This window comes from Trachymyrmex septentrionalis, unplaced genomic scaffold (assembly GCF_001594115.1).
Source record: "Trachymyrmex septentrionalis isolate Tsep2-gDNA-1 unplaced genomic scaffold, Tsep1.0 scaffold446, whole genome shotgun sequence".
NCBI lineage: Eukaryota > Metazoa > Arthropoda > Insecta > Hymenoptera > Formicidae > Trachymyrmex > Trachymyrmex septentrionalis.
In genome coordinates this window covers 4445-19179 of record NW_017305618.1, presented here as the reverse complement: position 1 = coordinate 19179, position 14735 = coordinate 4445, and the positions used below count along the sequence as shown (strand labels likewise).

At 44.7% G+C, this 14735-nt stretch overlaps 1 protein-coding gene across 1 annotated transcript; it reads left to right on the top strand.

Annotated features, from left to right (window-relative positions):
* The first annotated feature begins 7672 nt into the window (after positions 1-7672).
* Positions 7673-8488, top strand: LOC108751478. The gene has a single exon (XM_018491715.1). It carries the CDS (start codon positions 7673-7675, stop codon positions 8486-8488), a length of 816 nt encoding a protein of 271 aa, XP_018347217.1.
* Positions 8489-14735: the final 6247 nt, after the last annotated feature.

Here is a 14735-nt window from a genome sequence, read left to right as displayed (position 1 = left end):
CGGAAGTCCTACACAGGCTTCGCTTTCATCCTTGCCGGATGCCCAATATCATGGGAATCGCGAAAACAAAGGACGGTCGCCTTGTCTTCGATGGAGGCCGAGTATATGGCCATCAGCGACGCCGCAAAAGAAGCCACACACCTCCGGCGTTTTCTACTCGAGCTGGGTCTCAACGACCTCAGCAAGATCACTCTGTACAGCGACAACTGCGGCGCTATTAAACTGATCGAAAACCCGGTCTTCCATAATCGGTCCAAGCACATCGACGTACGACATCATTTTGTGCGCGGTATATCGAGAACGGTGAAATGAAAATCTTGTATAAGTCCACGGAAGATATGGCCGCCGATATTCTGACGAAAGGACTACCGGGTCCCAAACATAAAGATTGCGTTAAATTGTTAGGCTTAAGTTGCGGTTACCTGCGTACAGATTAGTTTACAAATGTATTGAGGGGAAGTGTTGAGATTTGTCCTGCTCTCTACATGCAGTAAGCAATACACGTTGTGTTACCACTAACGCCACGTATCGGAGTTACGCGCTGGTTTGTCAGTATCGTCCCAGTCTGGCTACGGCACTTGTAACGACAACTTCTGGTTGTCAGCGTGTCTTTTTTGGTTCTCTGCACGCGCTCTGTTCTTTTGCCTCCACCTGAGTTTCGTCAATATAAATAAAGTACAAGAAGTTTAATACAAATTCATAAAATCCTTGTCATACATCATAAAAATCATACTCTCGCTCGAGTGAGTGAATTGTCACATCGGAGACGACGCAACGTTAAAGCAGTTGAACATGTTTATTCCTGTTTTATTTCTTCCCATTTTTCCTAGCAAAAGTAAGACTCTCTCTAGACTCACAAATTTTTGTAAGATCTCATCTCCTACGAGGTCTGGCTATTAAATAACGAGACTGCTTATGAAAAAGAGTTTTATTTTAAAAATTATTCTACAATTGAATGCTCCCCTTCAATGTACTCCCCTCCCCTCGCCACACACCGTTCCATTCATTTTTTCCATTGGTCAAAGCAATGCTGGAAGTTTTGTAAGAGGAGAGCATTTAGGAGCTCCGCCGATTTTCGCTTCACCTTTTCCATCGACTCGAACCGGGTTCCTTTTAAGGCAGACTTGATCTTCGGAAACAGGAAAAAGTCACAGGGTGCTAAATCAGGCGAGTACGGCGCGTGTTCGAGCACTGGAGTGCCTCTAGCGGCTAAATAACGCTTCACAGACAGCGCGTTATGGGCAGGTGCGTTGTCCTGGTGTAAGATCCACGACTTGTTTTTCCACAACTCCGGCCGTTTCTTACGAACTCGCTCTCGCAGTGTTGCCAAAACTGTCAAATAGTAAGTTTGGTTTACAGTTTGACCCTCTGGAACCATTTCAGTCATCACGATGCCGTTGATGTCGAAAAAAACGATTAGCATGGCTTTAAATTTTGATTTCGACATCCTTGCTTTTTTCATTCTTGGCGATGCAGGAGTTTTCCAGTGCATGGATTGCCGCTTAGTTTCAACATCGTATTGGAATATCCAGGTTTCATCGCAAGTGATGATGTTTTCCATCAATTCAGGCTCTTCATCTAACCTCTCAAGAAAATCTGAGCAGATCTGTTGACGGACGAGCTTTTGGTCAGGGGTCAAATTTTTTGGGACCAACTTCGCACAGACTTTCTTCATGTTTAATTCGTCATGTAAAATTTTTCTGACAGTTTCTTTATCGGCGTTTACAGTCTCAGCAATCATCCGAATGCTCATACGACGATCTCCGCGCACAATTTCATTGATTTTGGTCACTGTTTGCGGAGTTGAAACAGAGACAGGTCGACCTGGACGTTGGTCATCTTCGGTGCTCTCTCGGCCTTCAGAAAACCGTTTATACCATTCGAAAACACGCGCACGAGATAGAGAATTCTCACCATAGGCCTCTTTCAACAACTTATAGCACTCAGTCGGAGTTTTTTTTAATTTAACGAGAAATTTCACATTGATCCGTTGCTCGTGTTTTTCGTCACACATTGTTATCGGCACGAGAAAAAAACAAGTTCGTTTCTAACCTCTATAGAAAAAATACTACTACTGCGACAAAAACGTGTTTTCGTACTGGAATAGTAGACACTTCCAGCTATCCAACGCTGCATTCGTTTCCCACCATACCCCTCTAGGACGCTTTCTGCGCGCGCAGTCTCGTTATTTAATAGCCAGACCTCGTATAAATAAAAAACATTTACTAAAACGCTAACACGTCGGAGATATTGTGCCGCGCCAACAAAAAAAATGACCGCCTGCTATTCGCGTCCGGTGTTCATACTCTACCTTCACGACAATAAATGTTACAGTCCCAATCTCCATTTATCTTCACTCATCATTTATTCAGACTTTACCCTCCATTTTGTCTGTGATCCTCTACCACCCCTCCCCCTTCTTCAATCACCTTATAAGTAGGTACGGTGCAAATCAATTAGATCTTTGTCAAGTATAGGGCGAATCAATCAGAGCACACCATTTAATTATCCTATTATCCCCACCCTTCACTCCTTGACCAATCAGAGCGCGCCCTTTTTCCAGACTGACCCGTCTAGGCTACGCCTACGACGCCGAGGGAGACGTGGAGGGGGTTTGATTTAATGTCCCATGGCTGCCCATATATTACTATAATTAGCATATCCGTTTATTAGAAACGTTTTCCCAAATATATGTATATGTTTTAAGCAAGACTCGCTATTATAAGTTTAAACGAAAATACGTTTATATGTATATTTAATACATCCATCTATGAAGAATGTGTTTTCGAATATTTCCACTTTTTTATAATAAACGTTTATCTCTTCATTATGGGAGAATCATTCTAGTATAACTTGAAAAGGGTTGAAAAAATTGAAAATTTTTTTTAGGTATAAAAAAAGGTGTAGTAGAAATGGAAATAATATGTATATCGAATAATTAAAACAGTAAAAAAAGAATAAGAATATAATGTACGGACAATGAGAGCTTTACACAGGGCAGGAATTCTTGCGCAATTTATATAATAGTCATAAACTCTTCACATAATATAATATATTTGAAACAACGACTTATTAATACAGATTTGATTCATACGTTTCGATTTACTTCAAACCATTCTCAGCGAATTTGTAAATCATAATATACATGTCGGTAGAACCGTTGGACATCGTTGAAGTTATGCTTTATGTGAAACTAAGGATGAGTATCTCTCTACTGTCTGATAGGGAGTAACCCATTTTCTGTCTCTCCGCTGTTTAGCCAAGTGACTAACAGAGTTAGTGACTAAAATAAGTATAATAATTCCTACCATTGTGAATTCAATGTTTGCTTATCTTACTCACCTTCATTCCACATAGATCACAACTCGGTCGCTCAAAACGCAAGTTAAATTATAAAAAATATACGATTAATGAGACGCATATATTTGTTCTTAATTAGTGTATAAAAATTTTTTTAAACTGCACAACATACAATATATAATTGTTAAAAACATGTATTGTCGAGATAGAAGTCAGAGGAGCAATGATCATTAAATTATAATATAAGCGTTGCGTCCTGGATATATACAAAACATACGTCATATCACTATAATAAAACAAGCTTTAAGGTGAGTACATAATGCCATTGTTTGAATTTTCCCAAAATGCTCATATAAAAATTGTGTAGAAACTCCGTGTCTGATTTCAAATTCAGACTACTTGATTGCAATGGAAATATGTATATCGAAGCATTTCCGAAATAAGCCTTCTACTTAATTGTCTTTCTCTATCTAAGATTTTTACGTTCTCCCATTCATGGCTGTATTCCAATCTATGTTAAGTAATCACATGAAGTTTTTTTGATGTCATTTCTATGTTCAGTAACTCTTGTTTTGAATAACCGACCTGTTTGTCCAACATAGCTTGCAGTCTCGACATTCTATTTTATAGACAACATTTTTGTTGAAACTTGAAGGGAGTCTATTCCTATGATCTTTTATTATTCTAATTTATTGATGCTATGGTAACAAAGTTTCGCATTCATGTCCCTTGCTATGTTTTTGAATTTATCAGAAATGGTAGGCAAATAGGAAACCAACTCTTTCTCGCATTTTTGTCCTCCATATCACTGTTACACTATTTTGATGTGTAAAAGTTTTTATTCTAGAATTAATTACGTTGAAGATAAATTCAATAGGATAATCATTTCCCAAGAAAGTAGTATTTATAAATTATATGTTTTTTGTGTAATATTTAAGATGCGACAACAAAAGAGCTCTATCTAACATCCTGATAATAACTCCTTTTTTTTGTGTTATCGGATGGAGAGAGTAAAATTTTATGAACTTACCGAAAAATGACGGTTTGTCAAACCAATCAAATTCTATTGTATTTTTGTTCATGATTAGTGTTGAATCAAGGAAATTTAATTTTTCCTCTTCAACTTCCAGTGTAAACTTGATTCTAGAGTGCATTGAGTTGAAAGTATCCAGAACTTCATCAATAGAGTCATATGGAATCGCCAAAGCAATGTCATCCACCGGAAATTATTACATTTAACAAAGACTACGGTTCTTTTTGTCAAAAACAATCCGAACATTATATTTACCAGAGCGGATAAAGATAATATCACTGTAGCCCCTAATAAAGAAGATTATATGGACAGTGTCAACAACATGTTAAAAGATACAAATACTTACATACTAGTGAATAGGGATCCAGCATCGAGTCTAGTAAGAAAGATGCAGGTTTTATTAAAAAAGTGGAAAAATAAAAGATACATAGATAACAAAACATACAAAAAACTTTATTGCAGTGATGGGAATTTACTGAGAGCCTATGCACTCCTTAAAGTCCACAAAATAAGCTCACAGTATAGAATTATCGTATCATGTGTAAATAGCTTCTATACCCTTTAGCGGTATTCCTACAGGATATGATTGGTCGGTATATTCCTAAACCGCAGAGCTACATTGGTAATAGTTTTATGTTAGTTAAAAAGTTAAGCGGTAAATTTATAGACGATGGACTTGCTTTGATATTATTAGATGTTGTGTTCCTGTTTATCAACATTCCAATGGAATTGGCTATGGAATGTTTGGGGAAAAATGGAGATACATTGCTAATAAAACTAACATTCCAAAAACATAATTTATCACAGCAGTGCAATTGATCTTGGATTCCTTTTTCGTATTTGACAATAAAAATTTACAGACAGACATACGGCACTCCCATGAGCTCTCCACTGTCCCCTATCATGGCAGATATAGTGCTCAAATATTTAGAAAATAAAGAGATGGAAAACTGACTTTTATGTTAGATACATGGATGATATTGCTTTGGCGGTTCCATATGACTCTATTGATAAATTGTTGTGATCTATATGGAATGAGGGTGAGTAAGATAAGCAAACATTGAATTCACAATGGTAAGAATTATTATACTTATTTTACTCTGGTAGTCACTTGGCTAAACAACGGAGAGACAGAAAATGGGTTACTCCCTATCAGACAGTAGAGAGATACTCATCCTTAGTTTCACATAAAGCATAACTTCAACGATGTCCAACGGTTCTATCGACACATATATTATGATTTACAAATTCGCTGAGAATGGTTTGAAATAAACCGAAACGTATGAATCAAGTCTGTATTAATAAGTCGTTGTTTCAAATATATTATGTAAAGAGTTTATGACTATTATATAAATTGCGCAAGAATTCCTGCGTTGTGTAAAGCTCTCATTGTCCATACATTATATTCTTCTGTCATCATATTATTCTGTTTTTTGTTTTTTATCTCGAGAGCCCAATTATTTTATTTTTGAAATTGAAACAATGTATTCGAACAAATTTCTAATAAACTAATATATTAATTCTACAAGTAAATCTATATGTCGGCTTGTGTACAACGACTTTAAAATACACTCTAAATGTTAAACTATGTATAAAAAAATGCAAAAAATAATCGATTTGTAATTTTATTAAAAAAACGTTAAAATATACGACATGACAGTTTTCATAGAAGGATGTGCTAAATATGTAAGTGTATTCTCGTTCAAATCTGGAGACACAATAGTATTTCACGATAGTATCTTGAGACATGGTGTGAGACACTATCGTGTTCCTTTACACAAGCCGGCGAGTTGCACTAGATTGAGATTATCAGATCTCGGCAGTCCTGATCGAGTTTTAAGTGCACTTAATTGATAGCTTACACTCCGATCGTATCAAACGTGCTTTTACTTTTTCTTTATGTACTTTATAAGTGGAGATATATTACGACGCAAAGTCCGGATCTGTAACTTTTCAAATTTAGATGCGTTGCTGTCATTGTCATCGATCATATTCCTCGCATTCCTTTGGTGTCCTTTTAACATTTTTTACGCAAAGAGCACTAGTGATATACTACGTATACATGACCCGCGAGCGCTGCGATTTGTACGATAGTGTCTCGGTCGATTCAAAACAACAGGATCGTTAGTCTTATACTGTATTTATAATCCTTCTTTATTTCAAGGGTAGAGAAAGCCTTCATGAAGTATTTTTCCAATCTTCAAAGTCTCTTTGTTTCATAAACGGATCTCATGTCTGCCTTCCTAAAGGAAGGAATATTTTAGGGAATATTTTAATAACCTATTGAAAGCAGCATTCCGTATAGGGTTTTACAATCGGCCCAGTATTGGGCCAGTACTGATTGTCATAGTTTGGGTACTTGCGCAATATTGGCAATACGGGCGCAGTATTGGCAATACTACGAATCCAGTACTGGCTAAGTGTCGGATAATAATTTGGGCCCAATGCTGGCAGATGATACTGGTCCAACTGTTAGTCAGTACTGTACCAGTGTACCAGATATTGCGATCAGCCCAGTACTGAGCACATACAACTACAGATTGTCAGATTTTTATTACCGCCGCAGTACTGGTCCCAGGTCGGATAATATCTGGGTAAAACATTGGCAAATACTGATGAAGCAGTACGGAATTACGGTGTGGTAACCGGGTCTGAAAGATAAGAAATAATGACCTAAAGATGCTATTTATGTGAATAAATAAACAAATCAAATTTGTTACGTTATAATAAAAATATTTTACAATAAGAAACAATTTAACATTATACTTTAATTATACATGTAGCGACACGTGCGCGCGGCGTCGCCCTCAGATATATTTTTCTTATCGAAAGAATAACAAACAATTAATATACGTATATTATGTGTTCTAATGTTCGTTAAATGTTTACAAGTTAAAATAATTAGACCGTCCATGTGAGCGTCACGGACATCCTTTTCACTCATTCAACTGAACTGCATATTGTTAACATATGTACACATCTTTCTTCTAGCTTTTCGAAATATGAAACTTTGTCGTACCAGACATGCGAGTAATATACCTATGCCATTCAGGATTCTGTAAGCCAAGCAACGATCTGAGGAGTCAGTCTCTTTTTACTCGTCGACGCGAATGCACCACGCTTTCGATTTCTGTCTAACAAAACAAAGTACCAGTGTTAGCACCAACCGAGTCGCCGTTATTACCGGACCACTCCTTACCCACATAATTGGTGACCCCGACGTGATCTTGCATGCGTATATCGCGTTTTCCGTAAAGTGCAGTGTGGGTGATTGTGGAAGTGCACCGAAAATCATAAGGACTGACGTTGAGACCCGACCGTAGCCCCTCCATAGCGATCATGGATAAAGAAAGCGCGGCCGCATCGATCGACCGAGTGGCGACCAGGATTCCGCCGTTCTGGGCTCGCGATCCCGAGCTGTGGTTCCGCCAGGTGGAGAGTCAATTTGCGCTCTCGAGAATCACAAACGACGATACAAAATTTCATTACGTCACGGGCAACCTCGATGCCCGATACGCCGAGGACGTCCGCGATATATTGGTCGATCCACCCGAGACTGGAAAGTACCAGTTACTCAAAACGGAGCTCATACGCCGGCTCGGGACCTCACAGGAGATAAAGACACGGCAGTTACTCGAACAAGAGGAGATGGGAGACCGAAAGCCGTCCCAGTTCCTTCGCCACCTGCGTGGGCTGGCGGGCACCGCCGTTCCGGACGAGTTGCTCAAAACCATCTGGCTAGGGCGAATGCCAGCGTCCATGCGGGTCATCCTGGTAACCCAGACGGAAGCCGGTTTGGAGAAGATGGCCGAGCTCGCCGACGCCGTCAGCGACGCCTTGCCTGAAAGGCACCAGGTCGCGGCCGTATCGACGGACTCGTTCGAGACGATGCTCGAGCGATTGACCGTCCATATCACCGCCAAAATGGGGGAGTTGGCGAATGGACTTCGCCAAGAGATCGCGGCGGTAGAGGACCGCGTGTCGGCTCGCGGTAGCCGATCGCGGGAGCGGCGTTCACCGTCCGGGCAGCGCGCGCGCAGCCGCGGTCGCGGCAAGGACGGCGTCTGCTGGTACCACTGGCGGTTTGGTGCTGACGCGACAAGATGCGAACCGCCGTGCAACTTCCGCTCGGGAAACGATCAGGGCGGTCACTAATGGAGGCAAGCGACCCGAGCCCTGCGTCCCTCCGCCTGTTCGTCACGGACAGAAATTCCAAGAAGGGATTTTTAATTGATACCGGCGCCGATCTCTGCGTTTACCCACGAACATTTCTACGCGGGCCGCGGGAGAAGTCAACGTACGAGCTCTTGGCGGCGAACAACAGCGTCATCGCGACTTATGGGACGATCACAATTACGCTCGACCTTGGGTTACGCCGGGCCTACACGTGGAGATTCGTCATCGCCGACGTGCCTAAACCAATCATCGGAGCGGATTTCCTGGCGTTCTATGGCTTGCTCGTCGACGTTCGTGGCCGCCGCCTAGTGGATCAGCTGACTTCGTTGACTGCCAAAGGTCATGTCGCAAAGGGTAACCTCCCCGGCGTTAAAACCATTGCTGGAACGTCGATCTATCACGAGCAGTTACAGAAGTTTTCTGAAATCACGCGCCCGGGCGGCGCCCCTGCTGAGCCGAAACATTCGACCCAACATCACATCCGAACGACACCAGGCCCCCCCGTGGCGAATAAGCCGAGGCGTTTGCCGACGGAGAAACTGCGCGCGGCCAGGAAGGAATTCGAGACCATGATCCAGTTCGGGACGGCACGACCATCGGAAAGCTGCTGGGCGTCACCGCTGCACATGGTCCCGAAGAAAGCCAGCGACGAATGGCGTCCATGTGGAGATTACCGCGCCCTCAACGCAAGGACCTTGCCGGACCGATACCCCGTCCGACACATAGAGGATTTCGCGCAGTCCTTACGAGGTAAAAGTATCTTTTCGACCATAGATCTAGTTCGGGCATACAACCAGATCCCCGTCGCGCCGGAGGACATAAAAAAGACGGCTATAACGACACCGTTCGGATTATTCGAATTTCCGTTCATGTCGTTTGGCCTGCGCAACGCCGCGCAAACCTTCCAGCGGTTCATCGACGAAGTCCTCCGAGGTCTGGATTTCTGTTACGCGTACATAGACGACATACTCGTCGCATCGACTTCCGAACGCGAGCACCTGCAGCACCTGGAGATCGTGTACGAACGGTTAAGGAAATTCGGAGTGGTTATCAACCAGACCAAGTGCGTGTTCGGGCAGGCGGAAGTTAAATTCCTTGGCTATCGAGTTTCCGCCGAGGGGACTCAGCCCTTGCCCGAGAAGGTCGAAGCCATCCGAAGTTACCCGCAGCCGACGACGGCGAAACAGCTGCGACAGTTCCTGGGTATGTTGAACTTTTATAGGAGGTTCATACCCAGAGCGGCTTACCTTCAAGCACCATTGAATGATCTACTCCAGGGGAATATCAAGGGCAAGACGCCCATCGCCTGGACTACATCGACACAGGCCGCTTTCGATGAATGCAAGGAGAGCATAGCACAAGCGGCTTTACTGGCTCACCCTGAACCGGACGCGCCACTCGCAATAGTCTCCGACGCCTCGGATTTCACAGTGGGGGCGGTCCTTCAACAACGAATCGGCGATAGCTGGGAACCATTAGCCTTCTTCTCCAAGAAGCTAAGTGGTGCCGAAAAGAAGTACGGCGCATACGACCGGGAACTCCTCGCTATCTACCTCGCCGTCAAACATTTCAGGCACATGGTGGAAGCTAGGACCTTCACGATCTATACGGACCACAAGCCGATCACCTTCGCTTTTCGACAGAAAGCCGACAAGGGCTCGCCCCGACAATGCCGTCACCTCGACTTTATCGGTCAATTCTCGACCGATATCAGGCACGTATCCGGTAAGGACAACATCGTCGCCGACGCCCTCTCACGCGTTGAAGGAATCGCAGCCTTGGACTACGAAGCTCTGGCAACATCACAGGAGACCGACGACGAGTTAAAAATCTACCGTAATGGGAGCTCGGCACTGCAGATAAAAAGGGTGCAATTACCGGGGACACCGGTGAGCGTGTATTGCGACGTGTCTTCAACAACAGCAAGACCGTTCGTCACCAAGCAGTTCCGCCGGGCGGCATTCGAATCGGTACATCAGCTCGCGCATCCGGGGATCAAGGCGACCGTCAAGCTGGTTACACAACGATTCGTTTGGCCGTCAATCAAATCCGACTGTCGAAGATGGGCAAGAAGCTGCATAGAGTGCCAGCGATCCAAGATAACTCGCCATGTTTCGGCGCCGTGCGGTACCTTCGCACCGCCGTCATCGAGGTTCGAGCACGTCCATCTCGACCTCATCACCATGCCCAGCTCGGAAGGCTACAGGTACTGCCTGACTTGCGTCGACCGATTCTCTCGATGGCCAGAGGTGATACCGCTCGTGGACCAGGAGGCCGTCACCGTCGCTCGGGCCTTCTACGAGGGCTGGATAGCTCGATTCGGCACCCCCCTCCGCGTTACCACCGATCAGGGGAGACAATTCGAATCGCAACTATTCAGGCAGCTTAGCGCGCTATACGGAGTAGCGCACCTCAAGACAACAGCGTACCACCCGGCGGCCAATGGGATGATAGAGCGACTACACCGACAACTCAAGGCAGCCATCAAGTGCCACGAGAAGGACCAATGGACAAAGGTCCTTCCCACCGTGCTGCTCGGCATCCGGGCTGCGTGGCGAGAGGATTTGGGAGCGACCGCAGCCGACCTTCTCTACGGCGAGTCAATTCGGTTGCCCGGAGAGTTCTTGGCTTCAAGAGCACTCCCAGAAGGCGATGCGGCCGAATACGTCAAAGAATTACGGCAGCACTTTCGAAGACTCCGCCCGACAAACGGCACCCGCCACGGCGAACGGCAGACCTTTGTGTTCAAAGATCTCAGTACGGTGGGCCAGGTATTCGTGCGCCACAACGCACCTGGAGGAACCCTGCAGCAACCGTACGACGGACCCTACAGAGTGGTCAGCCGCAAACCGAAAACATTCGTGGTTCACATCCGAGGTAGGGATGTGACCGTGTCTATCGATCGGCTGAAGCCCGCCTACATCATTTCAGAAGACGAGGAACCAGAGAAGGCTAGCTCGCCACCAATCGAGCAGCGGTTGGAGAACCCCCCAAGTTCCGGCACATCATTGCAACCGCCCGTGCCATCGGAGCTGGATAACCCTGAAAATTCAGCAAGGAGGACCGACCCACCAACCGCCCAGGAGCCGATCAAGACCGCTTTACGGCAAACCACACGATCGGGCAGACGAGTGCGATTCCCGGACCGACTTCAGGGCGGTTTCTCGTGATTAGGCAAATCACTAGCAGGGGGGTACTGTAGCGACACGTGCGCGCGGCGTCGCCCTCAGATATATTTTTCTTATCGAAAGAATAACAAACAATTAATATACGTATATTATGTGTTCTAATGTTCGTTAAATGTTTACAAGTTAAAATAATTAGACCGTCCATGTGAGCGTCACGGACATCCTTTTCACTCGTTCAACTGAACTGCATATTGTTAACATATGTACACATCTTTCTTCTAGCTTTTCGAAATATGAAACTTTGTCGTACCAGACATGCGAGTAATATACCTATGCCATTCAGGATTCTGTAAGCCAAGCAACGATCTGAGGAGTCAGTCTCTTTTTACTCGTCGACGCGAATGCACCACGCTTTCGATTTCTGTCTAACAAAATAAAGTACCAGTGTTAGCACCAACCGAGTCGCCGTTATTACCGGACCACTCCTTACCCACATACATTAGCGTTATTTGATGAATAAATATGTTTTTGTATGTATATGATAGATCAATAATATAATAAAATGTCACGTACATTGCAACCTCACGAGCGTGGCGCAACTTCGTCGCGCGTTCACAGCCAATTTCCTTATGCCATCGGATTACGGGTACTTTAAACGAAACGTGACAGAAAGGCGTCTTTACGCGGCCACTCTTAAGGACAACACAAAATCGCGAAACAATAGTTGGGCGCCAGGCACGAGTGAGCGTGCCACTCTTCCTCGAAATTATGCGGTATTTCTCTATGCAATATTCTATGGGCTGTGAACGTCAACGGGCTCTCAACCGGTAGCTCAGCCTCGGAAATGGCAAAGAGGGTGGTTCGTGGTAGAGAAGTTTGAAGAAGCGAATAATAACGACAATAAAATACACAAAGATTAATAATAACAAAAATATCAAGTATATTGAACAAGTCCTCGGCTTCCATTTACATCTGCCAACAAAATTGTGATGATAAGATCTAACCCACGCGGTCGCTGTTTCGCACCGGCATTGCGATGCTTTACGCGGCGCGTATTACTTTCGTTAGAATTCCACGGCACGAGCTCACTCCACGCAAGGACATTTCCGCGAATTATGCGAACAATAATCATCCGGCGATCGAATTTGGTAAGAGCGGTAGCGTAAACATGGCGTGATCTCGTGCGCGCTTGCGGGGCTTCCCCACGCTTGACCGAAGGTTAGATAAGGACAGAAAAAGCACAAGAGCTTGACGCTACGCAATCTCGATACGGCGGAATATTCGCCACTAATAATGGCTACAATCACTTATCGTAATTATGAGAACATAAAGCGCCGATACTCTAAAACATGCAGATCGGGCTCTGCAAGATTTCGACAATAAGACACGTTTCAATACGGCCGCACAGAGCGGCGACACGGTACTACACGAAAATACGGCACGCGACACGCTTACTCTAAATGACGAGGCTGTGGCCTTGGCGGACGCAATCGACTTCCCCAACTACGAATGACCGTGCCGGGAGACGATCCGTTTGCTCGTGTTCCGCGGGAATCTACGGCACGGCAATGCCACGTGCTCTCACTACGTTAGGCTCGAGAACAACATTGCGTTCGGATCGCGCCTCGCGGACTCGGAAACTGGCGACTTTACAAAGATGACCGCGTTCGTCTCACCGTGATCTGCAGCTCCTCGTCTCGATTCCCTGGTCACGCAGTCAGTTCGCTGATTTCTCGTCCTGCGTCCTTCTCACGTGTTTTCGCTTGGTGGGCCACAGCACAAGTGCCGGGCGCTGATCCTCTCGGAGGCACGCAGGGCTCGTTATCCCCGCGAGGGGGCCTTATCACGCTTTATTGGCGCGTGGCGCCGCGGCTCCGCTAATTGCGGGAACCGCGTCATGCCCGTGTCGCATGTCCTGGCACGCAGAATTTGAAGGGTCGAAGAATCTTCTCGGGCCGCCTCAAGGCCTCGAGGCGCCTTCTCGGGGCTCTCGCCGTCCTTGGGGCGTAGAGTGCCATCCCCGTCCTGCCATTTCACTCCTCGTTCCGCCTTGTGCCTGGAAGATGATGCGATTAAAAGGTGTCTTGCTACAACAAAAAAGGCGAAATAATGAATGATAACCTGCGTGCTACCCGAGGGACAAGGTATCGTACGCTCCGGCAAATCCATCAGCAGCGGTCGTTACTCGGCTTCCAATCTTCGCCGTCTTCCTTCTTCTCTTTTCACGGTCCGGTGAGGCGGCGTCAATCTGCCAAGATCGTGGGAGTCGCCAGTTTCTATATAACTCTCGGTACGGAAAAGTACAAAAAAAGAAACGAAAACGGTAACGCGTGAGACACGCAAATAACGTCGCAAAAAAGCGCAGGTGTATGGTTCCTAAAATGTGGAAGGACTCAGGACGCCAGACTGCACTACTCGGTCGGGTCGTGCGACGGACGGAAAACGTCACGTCACAACATATAGAAATACATGTGTGTTTAATAAATATGAAATGACGTTTAAACGGTAGTAATTAAATATTAAAGATTTTAGTAATAGTGAACATTTAAGTAATGTACTCGTATAATGCATTGTTAGAACGTTATTATTTATAGTTTGCATGGTTTGTAACGTAATGTGTAAATTATTATAATTTATAATTTTATAAAAATGTATTAGGTGTACAACTTTGCTTCCGCCGTTTTCCTATAGATAGCTTTAGCGGTAAGTGGTGGTTGAAATAAATAGATCATAGACGTCATACAATAAACTTGGGCATCTGTCAACATAACCCCATAGAAACATTAGTCGATTTGTGTCTGCATCATAAAGTTATTCTCGATTGAAAATGTGTCAGTTTACGAGCCAAATTCTCGTCATTTGAGGGAGGTTTTAATTTTCTGCTTCAATATGAAGAAATCTGCGGCTGAGGCTCATCGAATGCTCTCAAATACTTATGGTGAGGCCGCTATTAGTGAAAGAACGTGTCCTGAGTGGTTTCAACGCTTCAAGAACGGTGATTTTGACGTCGAAGACCGGCATAACGGTGGAAGAGAGAAGGTTTTCGAAGATGCAGAATTGGAGGCATTACTTGAGCAAGACTCGTGTCAAAATCAAGA